Source organism: Gekko japonicus, unplaced genomic scaffold (assembly GCF_001447785.1).
Source record: "Gekko japonicus isolate JY-2015 unplaced genomic scaffold, Gekko_japonicus_V1.1 scaffold1906, whole genome shotgun sequence".
Lineage (NCBI taxonomy): Eukaryota > Metazoa > Chordata > Lepidosauria > Squamata > Gekkonidae > Gekko > Gekko japonicus.
In genome coordinates this window covers 202,363-225,040 of record NW_015171561.1, presented here as the reverse complement: position 1 = coordinate 225,040, position 22,678 = coordinate 202,363, and the positions used below count along the sequence as shown (strand labels likewise).

The following is a 22,678-nucleotide window of genomic DNA, read 5'->3' as shown; positions in this document are numbered from 1 at the left end:
GGAGTAGGAGGAGGAGGAGGAGGAGGAGGAGGAGATTGGATTTAGGATTTATAGGGGTGCCCTTCACTCGGAGTCTCAGAGTGGTTTACAAACTCCTTCCCCTTCCCCTCCCACAGACACCCTGTGAGGTGGGTGGGGCTGAGAGAGCTCTTGACAGAGACTGCTCTTTTTCAAGAACAGCTGTGCCAGAACTATGGCTTGCCCAAGGTCATCCAGCAGGTGCAAGTGGATGAGTGGGGAATCAAACCAGGTTCTTCCAGAATAAAGTCTGCGCACTTAACCACTACACCAAACTGGTTGCCATAAGTCAGCTGTGACTTGACGACACTTTCCACCACCACCAAAGAACTTTTGAAAAGGAACATCTCCAAGCAACATCCTTCTGTTTTGCATGACCTCGGTGTAGCTTCATTAGCACTGCTACATCTCAGAACAAAGAAAAATAATCCTTAATGAATGTATTTCTTAATCCAGATGTTGAACTGCTCTTAGATGAAGAGCTATTTTCATGTGAAGCAACCTCAAGACTCTCTTATCCTTTTCCCAGACAGCACCTGGACCGATTTTTCTTACAATGATATTATCAAGTGTCTAATGTTGCAGTGTTCCGGATACAGTGTGCTCCTCTTACATCCCATGCACTGTTTTCTAATTATGTGTAATTATTGTTGTAGTTTTGGATTTGTTCATAAATGCTGGAGCATCTCTGTCAAATTTTAACCATTTTGTTGGCACATTTAACCATTTGGTTGGTGGGGTTGGCCCCACCACAAGGGTGCTGGTAGGAAATCCCCACCCCCATATCATGTGGCCGTAGTTAGGATGAACAGTTCTTAGAACATTCCCTGTAAACCGCCCAGAGACCGCTAGGGGTTAGGGCGGTATAATAAGTCGAATAAATAAATAAATAAACTCTCTTTCTCTTACTTGAGAACTCCATCTTACTGTTTTGCTAGCTCTTGCTAAAGGTTGAATTTCTGAAACATCAGAATGAAGGGTAAGATGATGCATGCAAATAAAACATGTAAATATTTTTTATATTTAGACACAGAAATGTGATTTCAGTATTATAAGGATTCCACTACACATTAAAATGGCTTGCTTAGAACTCTTCCATGAACATACAGAAAGGAAGTATAATAATTTTCCTGTTTTGGTTGATAGAAGGTATAAATGGTACAGCAAGCTACCCCATCATCAGGGGTTGTTTCCTGCAGGAGTGCACAGGAGCGGAGCTCCGGCAGTAAAGAGCATAGGGGGTGGGCACAAGCAACAAGCCCCACCCCCTGCTCCCAGCAGCCCTCAATCAGAGCAAGAAACAGCCAGGTAAGTTGCAGAGCCCCCCGGTCCAAAACAGTCCATTGGCACTTTTAAGGCCAAGTTTTATTCAGGTACAAGCTCTCCCTCTGTGAGGACCGATCTGCACGTCCCCCCCACCCAATAGCTAGCAACCCAAAACAGTCCAGTGGAGCCTGAGCAGTGGGTGTTGCCTTCTGACACACTTCCGGTAATGTCAGGGGGTGTGGCATATGCAAATAAGTTATGCTAATGAGTTATGCTAATGAGCTCCTGCACCTTTTTCTACGAAATGACCCCTGCCTAGCACCATACGGCTGGTGGTCATATCAGGGCTGCAATGGGGTGCCTAATGCCTGATGGCATGCCTCTTTTCCAGCTGCATTCTTGGCCCAGTGGTTAGTTTGCTGGTCTTGGGTGTGGGGGTCGAGTGTCTGAGCCTGGCCTTGGTCTTTTCCCTTTTCAAGAGAAGGGAGTCTGTGGCTTGGAGCAGGGATACTTACGTGTGGACAGCACTTTTGCTGCCAGTCAGACCCTTGCCAGGGGAACAGGTGGCCACCTAATCCACCATGTGGGTGCCCTTTCTCTGTGGGCCATGGAGGGTATCCTCAGGCCACATGCCTCTGCTGGAGCTGCACTGAGTCTTTCTTCCCTGAACTCTGGAGCTCTGTGGGAGGGGAGTCATGTTGGGGTATGGCCTCATTGGTGGTTGGCTACACTTGTGGTAAATTGGTAGAAGAGATATTGAGGTTCATTGTTCAAGGACACAATGAATTATTTCCCCAGCAATGCATACAGCAAAAGTAAGCATTCTATTAAGAAAAAAAGATACTAAAATATTCAAAACAATTTTACTGAGCAGAGGAACTGAGAAAGTAATGCTTTTAGAAGGTGTCCTGGTCCAGAGGTCTTGGGAGTCTGCACACACACCCCCGGGCACTCCCCGGACAACAGACTCACCTGGAGCATCCCAGAGGCAGACGAAACCAGCACCAGGACGGGCACCGAAGCCAGGACAACGCGGTACACACCAAGGGAACAACCCCACGCCAGCCATTGCCTCTGCCCGGGAGGCCCAACACTCCGGCCGGGCTCGGCCACAGAGCCGAGGGCTCCAAGGAACTGCACAGGGCGGCGGCAACGCAAGTATCGCCATGGAGAGGTTAACGACTGGCACCCAACCCCAGAGCACCCCACACACCAGCGCTGGCAGTGCAGCCCCCGGGCAAACAGGACCACTGCTGGCTCAGCTCCAGCAACTCCCTGAACGTGCATCCAGGCTTATTACAGGGGGCGGGGCTGGGAGGACGGGGGAAGCAGCGAGGAAAGAGGGCAGTGCTGGGAGTCGGGAAAGGAATAAAAGAAGGGGAAAGCGAAGGGGCCGGGGAGGAGAAACATGCGATGGCGAGGACAGAGAAAGAGCAGGAGTGAGCCAACGGAAAGCACCTGGCATGACAGCAGAGGGACCTATGGGGTGAAGTCAACCGTGTCCCCTGCTCATCTGAGGCCCCAACACTCCCCCTGCCTTCAGCGTTCCGACTCCCAGGAACGACGACTCCACCTCAGAAAGATGCACCATGGCCATGGGAGGCACTGCACCAGGGGCACAGGGTGAGCGTGACAGAAGGTAGAGCACAAGTACAGAAACTAGTGTTCCAAAGGTAGTGTTTCCCCCCAAAATGCCTTTCTAACTTATGTTACATGCAAGCAAATCATGCAGCACTCCACTTCAAAGCCAGAGGGCACCTCTGTTATTCTAGGCTCCCTGAGGATAAAGGCTTCAATGATTGGTTGCTTCTCATGGCTGTGAACAGATGGCAGTTCTGTGCTGCCTCTTCTCTTGTTCTTGGTTTGCATCAGCTAATCAAGTTGTGAAAAGAAATTAATGTGAACTATGAATTCCAGGGTACCAAAGTTAAAAAGCCCAATTTGCATTTTAAAAAATGGACATTTTCCAAAGGAATGGAACTTGTGTGCATTAAGTACAGTAAGGATTGCAGCATGAAATACCCTTTGAAAACGGACTTATGAGTTTCTGAAAACTGTACACATAATTTATAATGTCTTCTGATCCTGCAGGACAGAGATATGAACATTTACAGGAAACCTGTAATTTAACAAGCATGGTGAAAATGCAATTCAGCCATAAATGTAATTTTTTTATTTTCATCATGCAAAAATATGAAACTTGATTCTGAAAAGAAATCAGTACTCAGATGAGTTGCATATTTTAAAAACATAATTTGTTTAACTGCTAGCAAAACTCTAAGCCTAAAAGACTAATTTATATGCACTATAATGCTACAAATAAGAAGCTAATAACTCTTCCATACCTAAGACTTGACACTTTGGTGCACCCTGGGAAATGATTTCCCAAGGTACAGCACCTCAGATGCATCAAAAAGAGCATCCGCAGCCCTGGCGTAGGTGGGCGGAGGGAGAGAGATCCCTGACCTGTGCCTTCCCTCTGCCTGTTCTGACTGGACTTGGTGACAGCAGTGATCCCAAGCATAGTCTGGCTAGCACTTACCATGAAGAAGATGGGGAAAGGATTATGGGTAATAACGAAAAAAATGAAATGATTTCATATTTTTAGAAATTAAATATACCCAAACCAAAAAACAATTTTTAAAAAATTGTGCACAGCATGACTGAAATACCTACATGAAACTTAAATTTTCTTCTGGATTGAAGCAGGATCACAGAACACTGTCAGTTCTTATATATCAATTTAATTCTGGAAACAGTATGGCCCTTTTCAAACTGCCTTTGTATTCCATTTTAGTAACTGGTTGCTAATGGATTTTTTCTGTCATTTCAGACAGACCCATTTTAGTAACCAGCTGCAAGCGGGATTTATTTATCTGCTCATACAAACCTGCTTGCATTGGGTTAGCAAAGCGTGGCTGAGCTGCTTTTGAGGGAAATGGCTTTCTTCCATTTTCAACCTCTTTGTTGCGCTTCTGAATCGCTGTGGTGTGCTGTTTAAAATGTCAATAGCGCTTCTTATAATGCTGCTTCCCTCCCATCTTTTTTCACTGCATGATCTTCCTCTGACTTTTTAAAAAACATTTTAAGTTGAGCACTATAGTGCTAAACCAATATAGCACTTCAGTTCTATGGCAGAACCATTGAGATGCCTTGACTCCATTGCTGTGCGATCTTCCTCAGACTTTTTTTTAACATTCTAAGTTGAGTGCTATAGCGCTAAACCAATATAATACTTCAGTGCTATCGCAGCACCATTGAGATGTCCTATTATCCCCTCTCCAAAGCACTAGTGATAACACAGTACACAAAGTTCAGAAAGCAAGCAAGCACTGTATAAATAATGCAGATCATGGAGTGCACAAAGGTATGCTAAAGAAAATATATTATAGAAATAACAAACATAACAAGGGCCACATATATCAGTAAAGGAAGATTACATCATAACATGTGCAAGTCCATAAATAGTATCCATAAATTCATAAGTAGTTACATAAGTCCATAAACTGTAAGTAGACGAAGACTCCGGATTTTAATCTTCGTTTCAAAGGTTCTTGTATGTATATGTAGGAAAATTCCTTCACACAGCACTCATAAAGAATAAAGCCTTCAGACTAGTAATACAGGAAGAATTGAGTCCTATTATTAATATGAAGCCGGGCACCAGATCAATAGTGGAACATGTTCTCAAATAGACTTCATTCTTTATGAGTGCTGTGTGAAGGAATTTTCCTATATATACATGATTGAAGTCTTCTGTACACTATCAGTACTTTATAAAGTTTGAATTCTTAGAAGAAGAACCTTCGAAACGAAGATTAAAATCCGGAGTCTTCATCTACTTACAGTTTATGGACTTATGTTACTACTTATGAACTTATGGATACTATTTATGGACTTGCACATGTTATGATGTAATCTTACTTTACTGATATATGTGGTCCTTGTTATGTTTGTTATTTCTATATTTTCTTTAGCATACCTTTGTGCACTCCATGATCTGCATTATTTATACAGTGCTTGCTTGCTTTCTATTATTCCTTCTCCCCATTTCTTCTTTCCTTTCCCTAAAAGCCCCTACAGCTTCTCACATTTTCCTGCTTCCTTCTCCTCTTCCCACTGTCCAACCAATCTATCTTTACATATCCCTATTTTTAGATTTCCCTCCTTCTGCCAGCCTCACTCTGGGAAAACTGCATGGTATTGGCTGCTGGGCTCAGGCAGGCCAAGTTGTACAGTGCCAGCTCTTGGTCTGGCCCACTTGCACACTGGGGAACCCACAAGAACCTGCTGAAGGCCCATCACTTTCCCTCATCTCCTCTAGCCTCCACATCTTCACAGTTCCCTGCTTCTCCTCTTCTCCTTCCCACCCCCCATCTTCAGCTATATTTATTTATTATCGGAACCTCCACATTCAGAGGCACTAAACCTCTGAGTCCCAGAACCAGGAGGCAATATGAGGGGAATGTTTCAGCCTCTCTATGCCCTGTTGTTGGCCCTCCAGAGGAACTGGTTGGCCACTGTGTGAGACAGGATGCTGGACTAGATGGACCACTGATCAGATCCAGCAGGGCTCTTCTTATGTTCTTATACCCTGCCTTTCTCCACAATGGGAACCCAAAGCAGCTTACACCCTCCTCGTTCTCTCCTCAATTTTACGCTTACAACAACCCTGTGAGGTACGTTAGGCTGAGAGTCTGCGACTGGCCCAAGGTCACCCAGTGAGACTCATAGCAGAGTGGTTTATAGAATGATTTGTCTTGTCTGTTCATGGCCCCAGTCTCCAGATTTAAGTATCCACAGATGGGGTCATGTTGCGATATATGGATGTTATAAAAGAAAGCTTAACCAAATTTATTGCTTCGGTCAATTTAGCCAACAGACATAAAATGCATCAGATGAGTAAGTTATGGGACTTGATAATACTTACATCATGAATATATTCACCATGTTGTTCACATCCAATATCAAATACGTATTTTCCAGGACCCATTGGCTTTGTAAGAAAACAAAAACAACAAGAACAAAAAACAATATTCTAACAATATGTATCCTAAAACTGCAAAATACCTCAAATCATATTCCTGCCCAGGAATTAAGATCACAGGGAGAGGCCCTCCTGATTGTCCCATCAATCAAAGAAGCTTATTTGGTGGGTAAGGCAAGAGGGCCTTTTCAATGGCAGCCCCACAATTATGGAAAAACTTTCTCAGGGAGGTACACCTGGCCCCCTCACTTTTGATCTTTAGGAGGTAGCTGAAGAAGAAGAAGAGATTGGATTTATGCCCCGCCCTTCACTTGGAGTCTCAGAGCGGCTTACAAACTCCTTTCCCTTCCCCTCCCCACAACAGACACCCTGTGAGGTGGGTGGGGCTGAGAGAACTCTGACACAAACTGCTCTTTCAAGAACAGCTGTGCCAGAGCTTGTGACTGACCCAAGGTCACATCAGCAGGTGCAAGTGGAGGAGTGGGGAATCAGACCCGGTTCTCCCAGATTAGAGTCTGCACACTTAACCACTACACCAAACTGGTTAAAGAAGGTTTGGTTAAAGCAGTCCTAAACTGTGGTTTTAAAATTTTGGTTTTATTTATGTATGTACCATATTTATATTCCACCTTTCTTCCTTTACAAGAGCCACCAAGATGGCAAAAGAAAAAGTACATTGTAAATGACATTATAAAATGATTACATAACTGCCCTCCCAAACATAGCTCACTAAAACAGCTTTAAAAAGAGTTTAAGAACAGAGTTAATTATAAAACAGTTAAAATACATACAAAACATAAAACACTGGTTACTACATAGCTATCACTGAGGGAATGCCAAAACAAAAAAGGCTTCACCCACTGGTGATTTTTTAAATGTAATCTACTTAATGTATTTTATTACTATTGTAAGCTGCCTTGAGCTCAGTAAGGAAGAAAGGCAGCTAACAAACATTTAAAATAAATAACATGGTATATTTCACTATTAGATACTGCGGCACTGCTCTGTATTTTATAACCATTTACAAAAAATAAAATATACAAACTACACAAAAATAAACTAGTTACTGAGGTCAAATGGGGAGGTGTATCTGTAACTGTACCAGTGGGTTCATTCTGTTATTACTCACAATCCAAACTACATTTCCGCCGCAGGGCTCTTTTTGTAGCAGGAACTGCTTTGCATATTAGGCGACACACCCCTAATGTAGCCAATCCTCCAAGAGCTTACAGAGTTCTTCTTACAGGGGCTACTGTAAGCTTTTGGAGGATTGGCTACATTAGGGGTACGCCGCCTAATATGCAAAGGAGTTCCTGCTACAAAAAGAGCCCTGCGGGCACCAGCCTGTTGTTTTCCCATATTTTCCTTATCCTTATTAAATATCATTCAAGAGTTGATTTGTGGAAAAAAAATTGCTTAATATGCAACTGATGTTCCTACAGTCTATGTGTGGGTTCTCCAAGTGCTTTCCGTACACTTGGTTGGAAGAGTAGTATATTAGGTAAATGTAGGCCCCTGCCACACGGCAGGGAAAAGACAGGGCAAAGCGCGGCTTTTAAAAGCTGCGCCAAAAAAGAAACGCCCCGGCGGGATCCCACGGATCCCGGTAGCCGCGCTCCGTTGCTCCCCAGCACGATCAGATGCCAGGGAGGAAGATACTAGTCGGAGGGGGAGGCTGCCATACTGCGCATGCTCGAGCATGCGCAGTACGGCAGGGGGCCGGGGATGTGACGGCAGCAAGAGGCGCCGCCGATCCCACGGCCAGGATGAAGCGGACCATCCGGATGAACCACCGAAGGTAGGTGGTTCATCTTTGACGCGCTTCATCGGGGGAAGGGCCGGATTGGAGGCGCGGGCGCAATGCCAGGCAGATGTTGGCGTGGGATCGCGCCCGTTTGCTGCGCTTCCAATCCGGCCCGCTCCCGGCCCAAACTGCCTCATATGAACGGGGCCGTAGTAAATTAGGTCACATGATTGTGATACCCCATTATTTCTTGGTTGCCCTGTCATACAGGCCTTTTCTTTAAAAAATAAAAACTCTATCCTTGGGAGGAAAAGGGGAGAGCATGGAGCCACTCTCTGGGGGAAATCACCCAAGGTCTCTCTAATCTCTCTCACACACTCATACTCACTTGAATCAAAAGGAGAAGTAGATCAGGAAGAAGTGCTCTCCCCTTTTCCTCCCAAGGACAGAGTTTTTATTTTTAAGAAAAAGCAGCAAAAATAAGGAACAAGGCATGTAATGACAGGGCAACCAATTATTATTTAACATAATAATATGAGGTCCTCCTACAGATGCAGCCTGACTCTCAGATTGTTTCTGCACATGTGCAAACCACTACACTGGTGTTCTTAAATCACTGATGTTTGTAAAACTTTCTGCACAACTTTTGTTACTGTCCCATTACCCCACATTTTCCAGATCCACTTTCCCACATTTTTTTCCCTTCAAGTATTAACTCGCAGTTTTCCAGTATGGAACTCCCGAAATCAAATTTTGTTTTCCATTGCCCTTTTGCTGCAGCAGCATCGCATGTACATGCTGCCCCCTCCAGTCCCCTGAACAGGCTGATTTTATTTTTAAAGCGTAATTCTAATTGTGTTAAGATGCTGATTTTTAAAAACATAATAATATTGCTGTTGAGGAGCTGCGGTGGCTCAAGTGGTTAAGACGCCGAACTGCAGGCTGTGGAAGGTTGGTAGTTCAGCAGTTCAAGACCGAGCTGCCGCATGACGGAGTGAGCTCCCATCTCTAGTTCCAGCTCCTGCCAACCTAGCAGTTCGAAAGCAAGAAATTGCAAGTAGATAAATAGGGACCACTTCAGTGGGAAGGTAACAGCATTCCGTGCGCCTTGGTGTTTAGTCATGCCGGCCACATGACCATGGAAACATCTTCTGACAGCGCTGGCTCTTCGGCTTTGAAACGGAGATGAGCACCGCAACCCTTTCCTTTCCTTTCTTTTTCCTTCCATTATTTACTTTATGATTTTTGTGGATAGATTTTGTCACCTTGCATTTGCATTGTTTCTTCATTCTCCCCACTTCTCTTCCCTCATTGCTCCATGTGTGCTTTTATGACCATTCAGTCTTTTACACATTTGAAAATAATAGATTTATATAATTATACAATTAATTTGATAATTATGGAAACTAAACATGTTCAGTATTTCGATTTAGCATACTTTATCATTATTAAAGTCGTAATAATGCTGTTTTGAATTTGTGTATACCAGGGATGGCCAAACTGCAGCTCAGGAGCCACATGCGGCTCTTTCACACATATTGTGCGGCTCCCGGCAGGGTGGCTGGGGAAGCAAAGGGGGGGAGCAGAGAAAGAAAGCAACTTTAACTTTAGATGTGTCTCCACCCCCCCCCCCCCCCCGCCAGCCAGCTTGGAGAAGGCATTTGTCTCTTTAAATCCCTTCTCCAAGCCAGCCGGCATGGGGGCTTGGAGGACACATTTAAAGTTAAAGTTGCTTTCTTTCCACCTCTCCCTCCCTTTCCCCCCATCTATTTGCTTTTTTTCAACCTTTCTTTCTCTTTTCCCCTTCCTTCCTTCCCCCTCCCTCCTTCCCCCATCTATTTGCTTTCTTTGTTTCTCTTTCCTTCCACCTCTTTCAATCTTTCTTTCCCCCTCTCTCTCTCTCTTAGACAAATAAATATCATTAACAAACAAATAAATATCATTATCAATATCTGTTTTTACCCATTTTGTTTTTATTTTTGGCAGTCTCATTTAATGTTAATAAAAAGCAAATCTGCATGTTTTTCAATAAAAACCTGTGTGTGATATTTGTTCATGTCTTGTGGCTCTCAAACATCTGACCTTTATTCTATGTGGCTCTTATGTTAAGCAAGTTTGGCCACCCCTGGTGTATACAGTACGACGACTGCAAACGGAATACTATTTTCCTTAGGATTTTGTGGGAATCTCTGCCAGCCATGGCAACTATGGACGAGTGGAGGACCTTTGAAATGGTGGCAACCATGCTGTTCCCCAAGATTCTTGGACATGCATTGTCACTAAGTGCAGACCAGAGAATTGCAATGTCACAAAACCTTTTAAACTCAATTTGTGATCATCAAACTGTATACACAAATTCATAACATAACATAATTCTCCCCCAGTACTAAGCCCTAGCTCACACAAGGCTTCTTGTGTACAAAAATTATTTATGGATTTTAGAAATACACAATATACAGGAGAGTTTGCGCTAAAATCTCAGTGAAAAAAAAGATAATAAATGATGTCTTCCAAGATATTTTAAAAATCAATATAATTTCTAACATACATACATTTTTATTCACAAACTTCCCCTGGTATCTATGATTTAGGTGAATAAGTTCAGCAGCTCCCTCCTGTTGGCCATTTACCCAGGTGCCAACATATTTGGAATTAGTTAGTGCATAGACATATGTTCCTTGTCCATGTCTACAGAGAGAAAACAACAGTTTTGTTAAAATTCTGAAGGCAGCCTCAAAGCAGGTGAAAAAATGTACCATCCTAACCTTTTTTTCTCACACAATTACAGTGTCAATTGATTTAAATCTCACTGCTGTCATGTTCTTGCTAAACTTCCAGTGAACTCAAATAAGTTGTTCTGTTAACCAGTTAAGCTTTAATAATCCAAAATATTTTAGTAAAAAAACACTTCAATGCCTCACTGTAAAATATCAGAAGCTTTTTAAAAATTAGTTTTATCTCATCAAGAATTCTGAATCCTGGGTTGGAATGATATGAGAATTATTGGACAAACAATCAAAGGCTGAAAATGCCTTTTCCCTGAATTCTAGGTAGCCAGGTGCAGTGCAATACATTGATAGCCTTATACACCTTAATGATCACAACAGTAAAATAACTGTCTTATGTAAGTGATAAAATCCACAACATAGGACGACCCATAGTCAAGGTAGGGATCTCTATATACTCATGGGATCTCCAGGTATGTAGAAAAATATGACTTCATAAATTACCCAAAATTTTAAAAATCCTTCCAAAAACAGACAAATGAGAGCTGAAAATAATCCAGAAGGGACATGTTGAAGGGAAGAGATGAAATCAGCCTACTCAAGTCCCTGAGAGTTTAGAGAATCCTGGAGATGGAAATTATAAATATAAATTAAAATATCCATGTTCAAAGTATGAAGAGTTGTTGGGAACAACAGTGGGGGCAACTGTTGCCTTCCTTAATGGTCATGATTAATCATTTATCTGGAGACTTGAAATAGATTTTAATATTTTATCTTCTTGATTGCTATGGCAATTTTTACTTTCTATGGATTTAAAGTTCATATGTAACAAAAGAACAAAACCTCAGTCAAACCAACCTGCTATGATTAAACCATTCTCCAGTGTATGTATCTCCATTTACATAATAGTAAACACCATTGCCATGCCTCTGGTCCTCTACCCATTCTCCTGCAATGAACACCCATAGAAGTACACACATTAATATGGTTACATTTCTTTATAAGCCACAGTGCTCAGTCTTTCACTTGACTGCCTAACCATGTACTTAATTTACCTGCACAGAAAATGTGCTCAGTATTATACAAAGAAGCAAAAATCATGACAAAGAAATCCAGAACAAACCATACTGAAGCAAAATAATTCTACACTAGTCTAAAACTGAAGTAATTGATCATCAAAACACAAATCAAATATCTGGTATTCATCCCATTGTTTCCCACCATTTCATTCTTCATTTACTCCTTCTCTCTCTCACACACACACACATACAAAGAGAAACAGCTGAACCAACCCGTAACTATCAAACCCTCCACAATTGTATCTAAGTTTTTAAAAAATCCAGTTTACCTTCATATTTGGATCCATCAGGATAAATAAAGGTGCCATGGCCATGTTTCTTATTGTCATAGTATTCCCCAATGTAGCGTGCACCATTTTTAAATCTATATAGCCCCTGAAACATATATTACAAACAGTTCTTATTCATTCTTGTGTTTGTTTTACTGCAGTGTCTCCTAGCCAAACAACTGACTGGTTAAGAACATAAGAAAAGCCATGTTGAATCAGGCCAGTGGCCCATCCAGTCCAACACTCTGCGTTACACAGTGGCCAAAACCTAGGTGCCATTGGGGACAGAACTCGAAGCCCTCCCACTGTTCCTTTCAAGTGCCATGAACCAGCTGACAAACAATTTTTGGGCCGTTCATGGTTCGTGAAGGAATGTTCACAAACTGAAGAACCATCCTGAACTTTCATGAATTTTATAAAGCAGGGGGCTAAATCCCTGCTTTCTGCTCTTCACATAAAATTGCTGAGCCAGGAGACATTTAATCCACTGCTTTCTTCTCCCCATGAAAAGCTGCAGGGAGTAGAAAGCAGGGATTTAAATGGTTCCGAGCCTGGGGCTGGCTGCCCAAGAAAGCCCCTTTAAATAGCTGAGCCACGTGTTCCTATGGCTTAGCTGTTTAGATCAGAAACAGCTGAACTGCAGGGGTAGCCTGCTCCCACAACCCAGCTGTTTAGAGCCCAAAGCAAATGAGCCGCAGGAGCAGGCTGCCCCTGTGGCTCAGCTGTTTCGGGCATGAACCTCACAAACCTGTTTCAGTTCGTATGACTGCCAACTGGGTTCGTAGGGTTTGTGGTTCACCCACGAACCAAAGCGCATTTTTGTGGTTCAAGCCCATCCCTAACCAAGAATACAGAGCATCACTGCCCCAGACATAGTGTTCCATCTATACCTCTGCTCCATATGTTTTTCCAATCCCCTATTGAAGCTGTCTTTGTTTGTAGCCACCACCACTTCCTGAGGCAGTAAATTCCATGTGTTAATTACTCTTTGGTGAAGAAGTACTTCCTTTTATCTGTTCTAAGCCTACTGCTCATTAACTTCATTGCGTGCCCATGAGTTCTTGTATTGTGAGATAGGAAGAAAAGTACTTCTTTCTCTACCATCTCTATTGCATGCATAATTTTGTAAACCTCTATCATGTCACCTCTCAGTTGTCATTTCTCCAAGCCAAAAAGCCTTAAGCTCTTTAACTTTTCTTTATAGGGAAGGTGTTCCATCCCCTTAATAATTTTAGTTGCCCTTTTCTGCACTTTTTCCAATGCTATAATGTCTTTTTTGTGGTATGGTGACCAGAAATGTACACAGCATTCCAAACAAGGCCGCACTATAGATTTATACATGGGCATTATGATACGGGCTGATTTGTTTTCAGTCCCCTTCCTAATTGCAGTTGCAAACTGAGTCAACATTGAGTTATCTACCACAAGTCCAAGGTCTCTCTCCTGGTCAGTTACTGTCAGTTTGGACCCTATCAACATCTATTTATAGTTAGGAATTTTGGCTCCAATGTGCATCACTTTGCATTTGCCCATACCGAACCTCATTGGATGCATGCTGTCTGGGCCTGGTGATTTGTCAGTTTTTAATTTATCTATCAGTCCTCTTTTGGCACCTCAATCTGACTCAGGTCTTTCGACACCCCTCCTGAAATCAGCAGTTCTGGAATGGGCAACCACTTCCATCTTCCACAGTAAAGACAAATGCAAAAAATGCATTCAGCTTCTCTGCCATTTCCCTTCAGTACTCCTTTCGCCCCTGGGTCATCCAAGGGCCCCAATGCCTTCATAGCTGGTTTTCTGCTTCTAATATATTTGAAGAAATATTTATTATTAGTGCTTATGTTTTTTTGCAATATGTTCCTCATAGGCCCTTTTTGCCTGTCTGATCACCAACTTGCATTTTATTTGTCAAGGCCTGTGCTCCCTTTTATTTACCTCACTCAGACTAGCCTTCCATCACTTAAAGGAATCCTTCTTATCTTTTATTGCTTCCATTACTTTATTAATTAATCATGAAGGCCCTTTTTATATATATTTGTACCTTTCTTAACCTGCGGTATACATTTTATCTGAGCTTCCAACATTGTATTAGTAAATAGTTTTCAAGCTTCCTGAAGGGATTTGATCCTCCTTGCCTTACCTTTCAGTTTCTTCTTCACAAGCCCTTCTAAAGTTAAATCTGGTTGTGTTGGTCTTTTGGGGCAACTTCCTATTTGCATAAATGCTAAACTTCATAGCATTACAATCACTGTTCCCAACTGGTGCTATCATGTTTAGATCTCTCACCAAATCTTAAGCATTACTTAGGACCAAGTCCAGGATTGCCTCCCCCCTAGTAGGTTCTGTGATCATCTGTTCCATGGTACAATCACTGGGACTATCTAGAAACACAGTCTCTTTCTGTTGACTTGAGCACATATTGACCTAATCAATGTGTCAGTAGTTAAAATCACCTGTTATGCCAATGTTCCCTCTAAGCGCCACAGTGTTGTGAGCTGAAATTCTACTTCATGAGCAAAAAAAGCTAGTAGCATTAAAGTTGTGAGCAAGTCTACATTTGACTATTGCATAAATTATTTTTAGAAGATTATTTCCATAACCTTGTAAAAATCTCAGAATGAATTCTTTTAAACTATATTTAAACTATATTTTAAGACTAAACATTACAAGAGAAATTCCAGTACACAAAATGTTGTCCTCTACAGGGGTAGACCAGGCCTCTGGAGAACAGGTCTACCTGCCCCTTTCCACTATATAGGTAGACCTGGCCTCAGGAGAACAGGTCTGCCTACCCCTTTTCACTATATTAGTAGAACTGGCCTCCAGAGAACATGTCTACCTGTCCCAGGCCATGATATTGGTAGACCTGGCCTCCAAAGAACAGGTCTACCCACCAGTTTCCACGATATTGGTAGATCTGGCCTCTGGAGAACAAGTCTACCTGTCCCAGTCCTCTATATTGGCAGACCTGGCCTTGCACCATCGCCCTGCACTGACCCTTAGAAAACATACCAGCACTGGGGAAATGAGGAACTCTTGAAGTCTACTTTGGTTTTTTTCAGTGAAATATGACAACCAGCATTACCAGTAAAGTATAACAGAGGTGGAACAACCACTGTCAGAACGCTGAGTAACCTAACAATCAGGAAGTTGCTTAAATGTTATCAACCTGCCCAAGCTGCTTATTCATTCAGATATTTATATCCCACTTTTCCCTGTGACTCAACGCAGCTTACAAATCATACTGAAAAGCATAAATAGGGGTGTGCAAAAAATTGTTTTTTTCTGGCTCAATTATAGCCTATGGTGACCATTATAGTCAATGGGCCCCACAGGCTATAATGGAGAATTGATCCAGGGGTTTCTGGGGCTCGGGGGAAGGCAGTTTTTTGAGGTAAAGATACCAAAATTGCAGCACAGCTGCTGGTGCCTCTCCTCAACCCTCCCCCAAGTTTCAAAAAGATTGGACCATGGGTTCCAATTCTATGGGCCCCAGAAGGAGGTGCCCCCATCCTCCATTGGTTCCTATGGAAGCTTGGTTGTGAGCTGAAGCAGAAATCCTCTGAGCTGGCCTCTGAAATGTTGTGCCCCAGCGCCCCCTAGCACAGCTTAGAGGGAACTGTGATGACACATTCAGGTGGGGTAGCCGTGTTGCTCTGAAGCAGCAGAACAAAATTTGAGTATAAGCTTCGTATGCTTCATGAAGTGTGCTTGCACACAAAAGCTTATACTGTGAATAAAACTGTGTTGGTCTTAAAGGTGCCACTGGACTCAAACTTTGTTCTACTATGACACAGTTATCTCATCTAGCTGCTTTACTTAAAACTTCTGGTGTTTCTAAATCATCCTCTAACCTTTGATCTGGTGGGCAATAACAAACTCCCAGAGTTAAGCTTCCTTTTGGGCCCACTATTTCCACCCATAGCATTTCTGTAAGCGAATCTATTTCTCTTAGATTCTCAGTTTTACTGGACTGTATACCCGCTCTTAAATCTTATATCAGATGGATCTGTTTATATCTTACCTGTCCATTTCTTTTACCATTCCCATATTGTCCTTCATAGGTATCACCATTGGGCAATCTGGCCTTCCCATGTCCATGTCGTTCACCAGCTTCATTGCGTTCGCCTTCATATTCCTATTTAAAGTGGATCAGATAGTCGAGGGCGATATTTCATGAAAATGCCTAGGAAGCCAATAATGTTTCATCTTTATTATAAAACCAGCTAAATACTGAAAATCAGTTATTATTTATTCCAAATCTCTTGTTGACCTCAGTGGACTTAGAAGAGCGCAACTCTGCTTAGATCACACAGTAAATGTCCTTAAGAGGGCACACAGCATAACTTTCTTCAAATGTGAAGTGCATAATTTTAATGTAGGATCTTAGGCCACCAGCCAGTGTTGAATAAGATTATATTTAGGTATTTGACTTTAAGTAAGCCTTTCCATGTAAATTTTTATACCCAGATTTTTATACCCAGATAGGATCTTAAGCCAAAACTTTCAAAGTAAAGTATGCCTTGTCAGGAAATCTGGGATTATGTTCAAATTCAATTACCACAACCCCAAAATTATTCTATTTAAATAAATCATGAAATATATTTGCATACTTTGCATTCACATATTTACATAATTTGGAATTTGTGCCTTTTGCTGGGGTGGGAAAGTCAAAACTAGAGCTGAAGAATAGGTACTTCTGAAATGGAGAGATGAGACATTACAGTCTATCCTTATTTAAGATTCGCAGTTGAACGCCCATGATTAATAATCAGTATTGGCATCTTTCATTTGAATAAATTCCTTAGGATAGCTGGTGTCTGTCTTTGTTCCGAAAAGCTTCCGTAATCCTGCAAATGTCGGTGAATCTTCCGGGGGGGGGGGGGGCCCTGGGTTGGTTGTTGTTATTTTGCATTCTCATGTGTCTTCGCCCTTTCGCGATATAACCAGACCCCCGTTTCTCCCTCCCCGCTAAGGCTTCCAAAGCCCTGACTCCGCTTTCCCGCCGCCCCACCCCCACTGACCCCCAGATCATTTTCTGCCTCCTCTTCGATCTCTTCCGAGCCAAGATCCGACATACTTCACAGTGTTCTCCGGTAGAAGGCGAGGGTGTCGCTATGGAAACAGCGTCCTCGCTGCTCCCCGCCCCTCAGTGAACGTTTTGGAGTCAGTGCGTGAGAAGCGTTGTCACTATGACAACCATGTTTCGCGGTGGCGTTAGGGAACGTGATACTTGTTCCGCAGAGGCTCGCAGCTGCCTCTACAGTTGGCGGGGTTCGACGGGCACTTGTGGGAAGCAGCGCACGTCAAAGGGACCCGGCGGGGGCGCGCGCTGTTCTGCTTATGTGGTTGCTGCTCCCCACAACCAAAAACAGGTGTAGATATTCCCAGAATAAAAACGAAAAGTCAGGGTCGATCGAATGTCTTTTATGTCCTGCAGATGTTACGTCGAGCGGAAAACTGTTCATTGTGGCAGTACTGCAGCTCAGCCAATGACTAAGGAGGTATCAAAGGCCGCTTTTACTTCATTTCCTTTTTGATATTATTGGGGCAAGCTGCATGCTCACCAGTCGCGAATCGCTTGGCGCGAAAGGCGATCGGAATGGAAACACTGAGCTCTTCCGCATTGTCAGTTTTGTCACTCGTTTGTCCCTATTGCTTCAGGGCTCCCCCCCCCCTTTATGTGTTTTGCTCTCTCTAGTAGTCCCAAGAGGGAGCAAAATACATGGGGGGGGGGGGGGACCCAAAGCAATAGGGACAAACGATGGCCAAGACGTAGAACTGTTGTGTCTCCTTATTTGGTCACTGTTTAAAGGAGTCATAGGAGGATGTCCAAGGTGTTGTTCTCCACTTTTTTCAAAGGTTTTTTGTTTGTTTTTTAACAGCCATTACTTTCTGTTCCAATTGTGGGGCAAGAGTCACAGAAGTGCCAATGGATACATTTTAGCAAATAAATATAGGAGTACATATTTTTTATTGTAGTGCTTTAAAATATTCATGCCGAAGGGAAAGTTCTTTTGCCTACTGGGTGAGGCTGCTTCCTCATTGGCTGTTGCAACTGAACTCCAGAATTAAAGCAAAAAAAAAAAAGTAGTTGTACTGTTTGTTATTATGGGCAAAAGAAAACAGCAGAGGAGTTAAAAGCTAGAATTTGGTATATAAGTTTGATTTGTTTGGTTTGCAAGAAAGAATCACAAACAAAAAGCAGTTTGGAAACTCATTTTCACAATATCTTTTCAGATTGTAATGTTAGTTATTAACAGAGTTTAAAGTAATATTTATGTCCCCTTTAGATTAGAGTTTTAAATCTTACTGTTTTTAAAACTAGAGATCCAGGAGGATGAAAATCCATGCTACAAATGTTCCTAACATGCATCTTCAATGCACTTCTATTTCATCCCCTTCCCACCTTGTAATCTTTCCTTTAAACAGAATTCCCACTTTGCTTTCCCTCTGCATATCTGAGGAAGTGAGCTGTGAATCATGAAAACTCTTACTGAAATAAATGATGTTGCTGTTTTCACATTTTAGGTTGAAAAAATTATAATTAAATGGGGACATAAAGGTTTATACCTGTTATGTATGGAATGGAATGTATGTATGTATTGAGCTTGAGTCTGATGCAAGGTATTGTAAACCGACCTATCAGAACAAGGGAAGTTCTGGAGAGAAGCAAAGTGATTGGTCCTTATGTACAGTATCTGATTGGATGTTATCTGACATGTGGGCGTGGCTTGCCAAGCCCGGACTGTTTAAAAAGGAGCCTGTTGCTCTGTTGTTTGTCTCGTTCTGGTTTCTTCTAACTTTGTTCAATAAAGCTGTTATCACTGTTCAACTGCTGCCTCGAGTCTCGTATCTAACAATACCATTATGCATAGTAAAAACAGATGGTAAGGGAAAAGCAGACCCACTGATTTGCAGTAGATTCAGGAAATAAAAAGTATTTTCTCATAATAAATTTACAAAGTTTCTTGTCACAAGATTTATTATTTGAGAAATTTATATCCAACCCTTCAAACAGAAGACTGGTTTCTAGAGCAGCTAACAACAATTTTAAAACAGTTAAGATCACAACAAAAATGTAAGAAATCAATTTACTATACATAGGTCCCAGTCACACGAGCCAGAAAATGCGGGGGGGAAGTGTGGCTGTTTGCCCCCAGAGCAAAGTAACGTGCAGCAGCCTGATCACATGTCCCGTCGAGGTCCCGTGGTTAGGCCGTTAGGTGCTGATCACACGGCTATCCTGCAGCACGGCAAAGAAGCGGTGTGGTGCGATCACACCAGCAATTTGCCAAGCGCCGCTTCCGTGGCAAACGGGATTTTTTTTTCCACACTGAAGTTTGCGCATGTGCACATTTGTGCACATCCTGTGGAGACTTACAAAAAAACCCACACCCGGTGTGCGACGGGACATGGACGGGCGCTGGATGCCACGGGATTCAAGCGGAAACGCGATCAGACGCCCGCCCTTGCCCCGCATTTTCTGGAAACTAGTACATCGTATGTGGTAGTTTTTTACTCCGCATCTTCAACGAGAAGCCACGGGTTTGCAACAAGTGTACTACGCTTCCCAGATGTTGCGGTGTGATCGCACACCGAAAATCCGCCTATCATCCGTGTCTTTAGCGCGGCAACTTCTCCATGTGAACGGGACAATAAAACAGCAAAAAAACCCGAAACCGTGCAGCAAAAAACATTAACACTGACTGATCTGCAGAACTAAAAATGCTATATCTGTGAACTGGAAATAACTGGTTTAAAATTCAGGTGACAACCTTATTTGTACCAATGCTAGTCTTTCTTGAAAAAATATGGCGAAGATTACATGCAGTGCTATCTGACAAGGTGTCCTTGCACATGAAAGCTTATACTGTGAATAAAACTTTGTGGGTCTTGTAGCCACCCTAAGCCGGCCTTGGTGGGGAGGGCGGGATATAAATTGTATTAAATAAACAAACAAACTGAAGGTGCCACTGGACTCAAACTTTGTTCTGCTGCTTTAGACCAACACAGTTACCCCACCTGAATCTATGCAGTGTTATCCTAAGCAAATGTACTCAGAATCTTAGTCAACTATGCTCAATGGGACTTACTCCCAGCCAGGAAAATGTTCTTAGGATTTAATTGTTAGATAACATAACCAAACAAAAGTTAAACCGCCATCCCGTACAACCTAAACCAATGGTCTTAGTCTGGAGGAACTCTGCATAAGATTGTACTGCTAGTCACTGAGGGACGTTGAAATATAAATACTAAGTATTACTGTGTGGCCCCGAATGAAAGGACATTATAATTTGTGTTCTAGAATCATGGCAAGGTTCTTCATCGTTGTTGTTACATGCCAGTAAATAGGGAAAGGATTGTATTTCCTGTGAGAGCCAGTTTGGTGTAGTGGTTAAGTGTGTGGACTCTAATCTGGGAGAACTGGGTTTGATTCCCCATTCCTCCACCTACACCTGCTGGATGACCTTGGGCAAGCCATAGTTCTGGCACAGCTGTTCTTGAAAAAGAGCAGTCTCTGTCAGAGCTCTCTCAGCCCCACCCACCTTACAGGGTGTCTGTTGTGGGGAGGGGAAGGAGTTTGTAAGCCGCTCTGAGACTCCTTTGGGTAGTGAAGGGCGGGGTATCAATCCAATCTCTTCTTCTTCTGTGTAGTTGCTCCATATAGGTGCACAGCTACAAAAAGAAAATCTTTGCAAAGGACTGTCCATTCCCACCCTTCCAAATGCAGTTAGACCAGTTGTATGGTAAGTGGAACTCTACCTTGAACTTCTACTTCCGTGCCTAACTTGTTTATCAGCATATCTAACCTGAAGTAGACAGGAAATAATATAAACCAAAAGAGAGAGAGAGCAGTCCCTCTCCCTCCCTCCAGTAAAAGGGACAGGTTAACTAAAACCACATTGTGATTGTCTCTGAACAAGGGATCTATTTCCTTTCTTAACATTGCCATCCTGTGTACACTTACTTATGAGTAAAATCCACTGAATCCAGTGGACTTTTTGAATAAAATTGAGCTGCTTGAGTCTTTGATCCAAGTATGCTCACTCAGAAGTCAGTATCATTTAGTGGCACTTTACTCCCAAATAAGGACTTCGGCCTTTTTAAAAAAATCAAAAGGTGGACTCATATTGCTTGTTTATTCATGAATGTTTGTGTTCAAATGTTTCTTCTGTCTCCTGTGTTGCTTATGACATGTATTTGGTGGCAGCATAATTAAAACTAACAACTATAATAATAACAATAACAATTCTTCATTCAAGAGGCAAAAGGGAACACTAATAGTACCCTCAGCTTCAGTACTCCATGTATTCTGGCTGGATGAAACAAAGGAGGCGGGCAGGTCCTCACAGGATCCCAGAGGCGGTAGGGTTGGTTGTGGATAGTCAGGGATGAAAGAAACATGCCCTCTGTGTATCTCCTAAAGTCCTATTGTTTCCTTTATCACTCCAGTTATCTCACACCTGCAAACTTTCATTGCCCTTGTCTCAGGCCTGCCAAGTTGCCAGGGAACCTCTCTGAAGTCAGAGGCATGGCCTTTTAAACAATCAGTACTGGCAGAACTTCTGTGCTTTCAAAAACCCAAAAACCCAAAAAGCCTGCCAAGCTGTTGCCCTTTCTTTGGGGGGGGGGGGGGAGGACCTGCCAGATTTCCTGCCTGCCGCGCACCTGACTGTCTACTCCGTAGAGCCTGAAGTGGAAAGGAAGATGGGGATGCTCGTCTTCAGGAAAAGAAAGGAATAGCTGGCGGGCTGGCTGGCTGTCGCTTCTCTCGCTCTTTCTCTTCTGATGGAAGTTTTGACAGATTGGACGCCTGTGGCCATGCTTGGAACGGCTTCTTTCGGCGCGGCTGCCGTCAGAGCCCGAGGGGGGAGAGGGGAGGCCTCGACGAAGCGAGCCGGCTCTTCTGTCAAGATCCGAGAAGTACGTCAAGACTGGCTGGGCTTGTATGAAACAAGACGACGCCGCGCCCGCCGGCCAAGAAGCTCCACCAGGAAGTAGCAGCCAGGAAGGGAGGCGCGGGGGGTGGCCGCCCGTGCCCGCCTGCCTTCTTTTCGCTGAGGAGTCGCGGCAGGGGGCCCACGGTCACCCCAGCAGGTAAGACTCAGCTCCGCCCGGGGGAGCGCGGACGGCGGCAGCGGGAAGCTTCGACTCGGGAGAGGCAGCGGGGCTGGGGTGTGTGCGTGTGTCTGCTTGCGATGCCCCTGCTACGGGGGCTGCCTGAGCCGGGGGTGGGGGGGGGGGCAATTCCAGCGGGAATGGGTGTCTCGGCTCGAGAGCTCCTGATGGAGAAGACGCCGTCCTCAGGCTGTCTTGATTCCGGGTATCTAGCCTAGAGTGAAAGCACGCGAAGCTCCTCGAGCGATTTGTGAGCGGGCTACCGGGAGGAGGGTCCGTTCCGGGCTTTCCACCACGAGGTGAGCTGTTGGGAGGGTACTAGTAGATAGGAGCAGTTTCCCCGTATGGACTTACAAAATGTGTATCCCACCTTGCCCACGGTCAAATGGTGGCCCCAGGCAGGTGACAGTTGAGCCACTCCCAGCAAACATATTAAAACTCTCTCTGTGTGTATAGCCAAATGTGAT

The 22,678-nt window shown here is 43.4% G+C and overlaps 1 protein-coding gene across 1 annotated transcript in view; it reads right to left on the bottom strand.

The window, feature by feature from the left end:
- Positions 1 to 17,167, bottom strand: part of RSPH1 (radial spoke head 1 homolog (Chlamydomonas)) — a 20,833-nt gene extending 3,666 nt beyond the window's left edge. Inside the window, exons 1-6 of the mRNA XM_015419734.1 lie at positions 17,114 to 17,167; positions 16,114 to 16,227; positions 12,090 to 12,195; positions 11,600 to 11,690; positions 10,568 to 10,703; positions 6,215 to 6,280 (exon numbers count right to left, since the gene is read on the bottom strand). Of these exons, the coding sequence (XP_015275220.1) occupies positions 6,215 to 6,280; positions 10,568 to 10,703; positions 11,600 to 11,690; positions 12,090 to 12,195; positions 16,114 to 16,227; positions 17,114 to 17,167 (567 nt within the window). The remainder of the gene's footprint in view (positions 1 to 6,214; positions 6,281 to 10,567; positions 10,704 to 11,599; positions 11,691 to 12,089; positions 12,196 to 16,113; positions 16,228 to 17,113) is intronic.
- Positions 17,168 to 22,678: the final 5,511 nt, after the last annotated feature.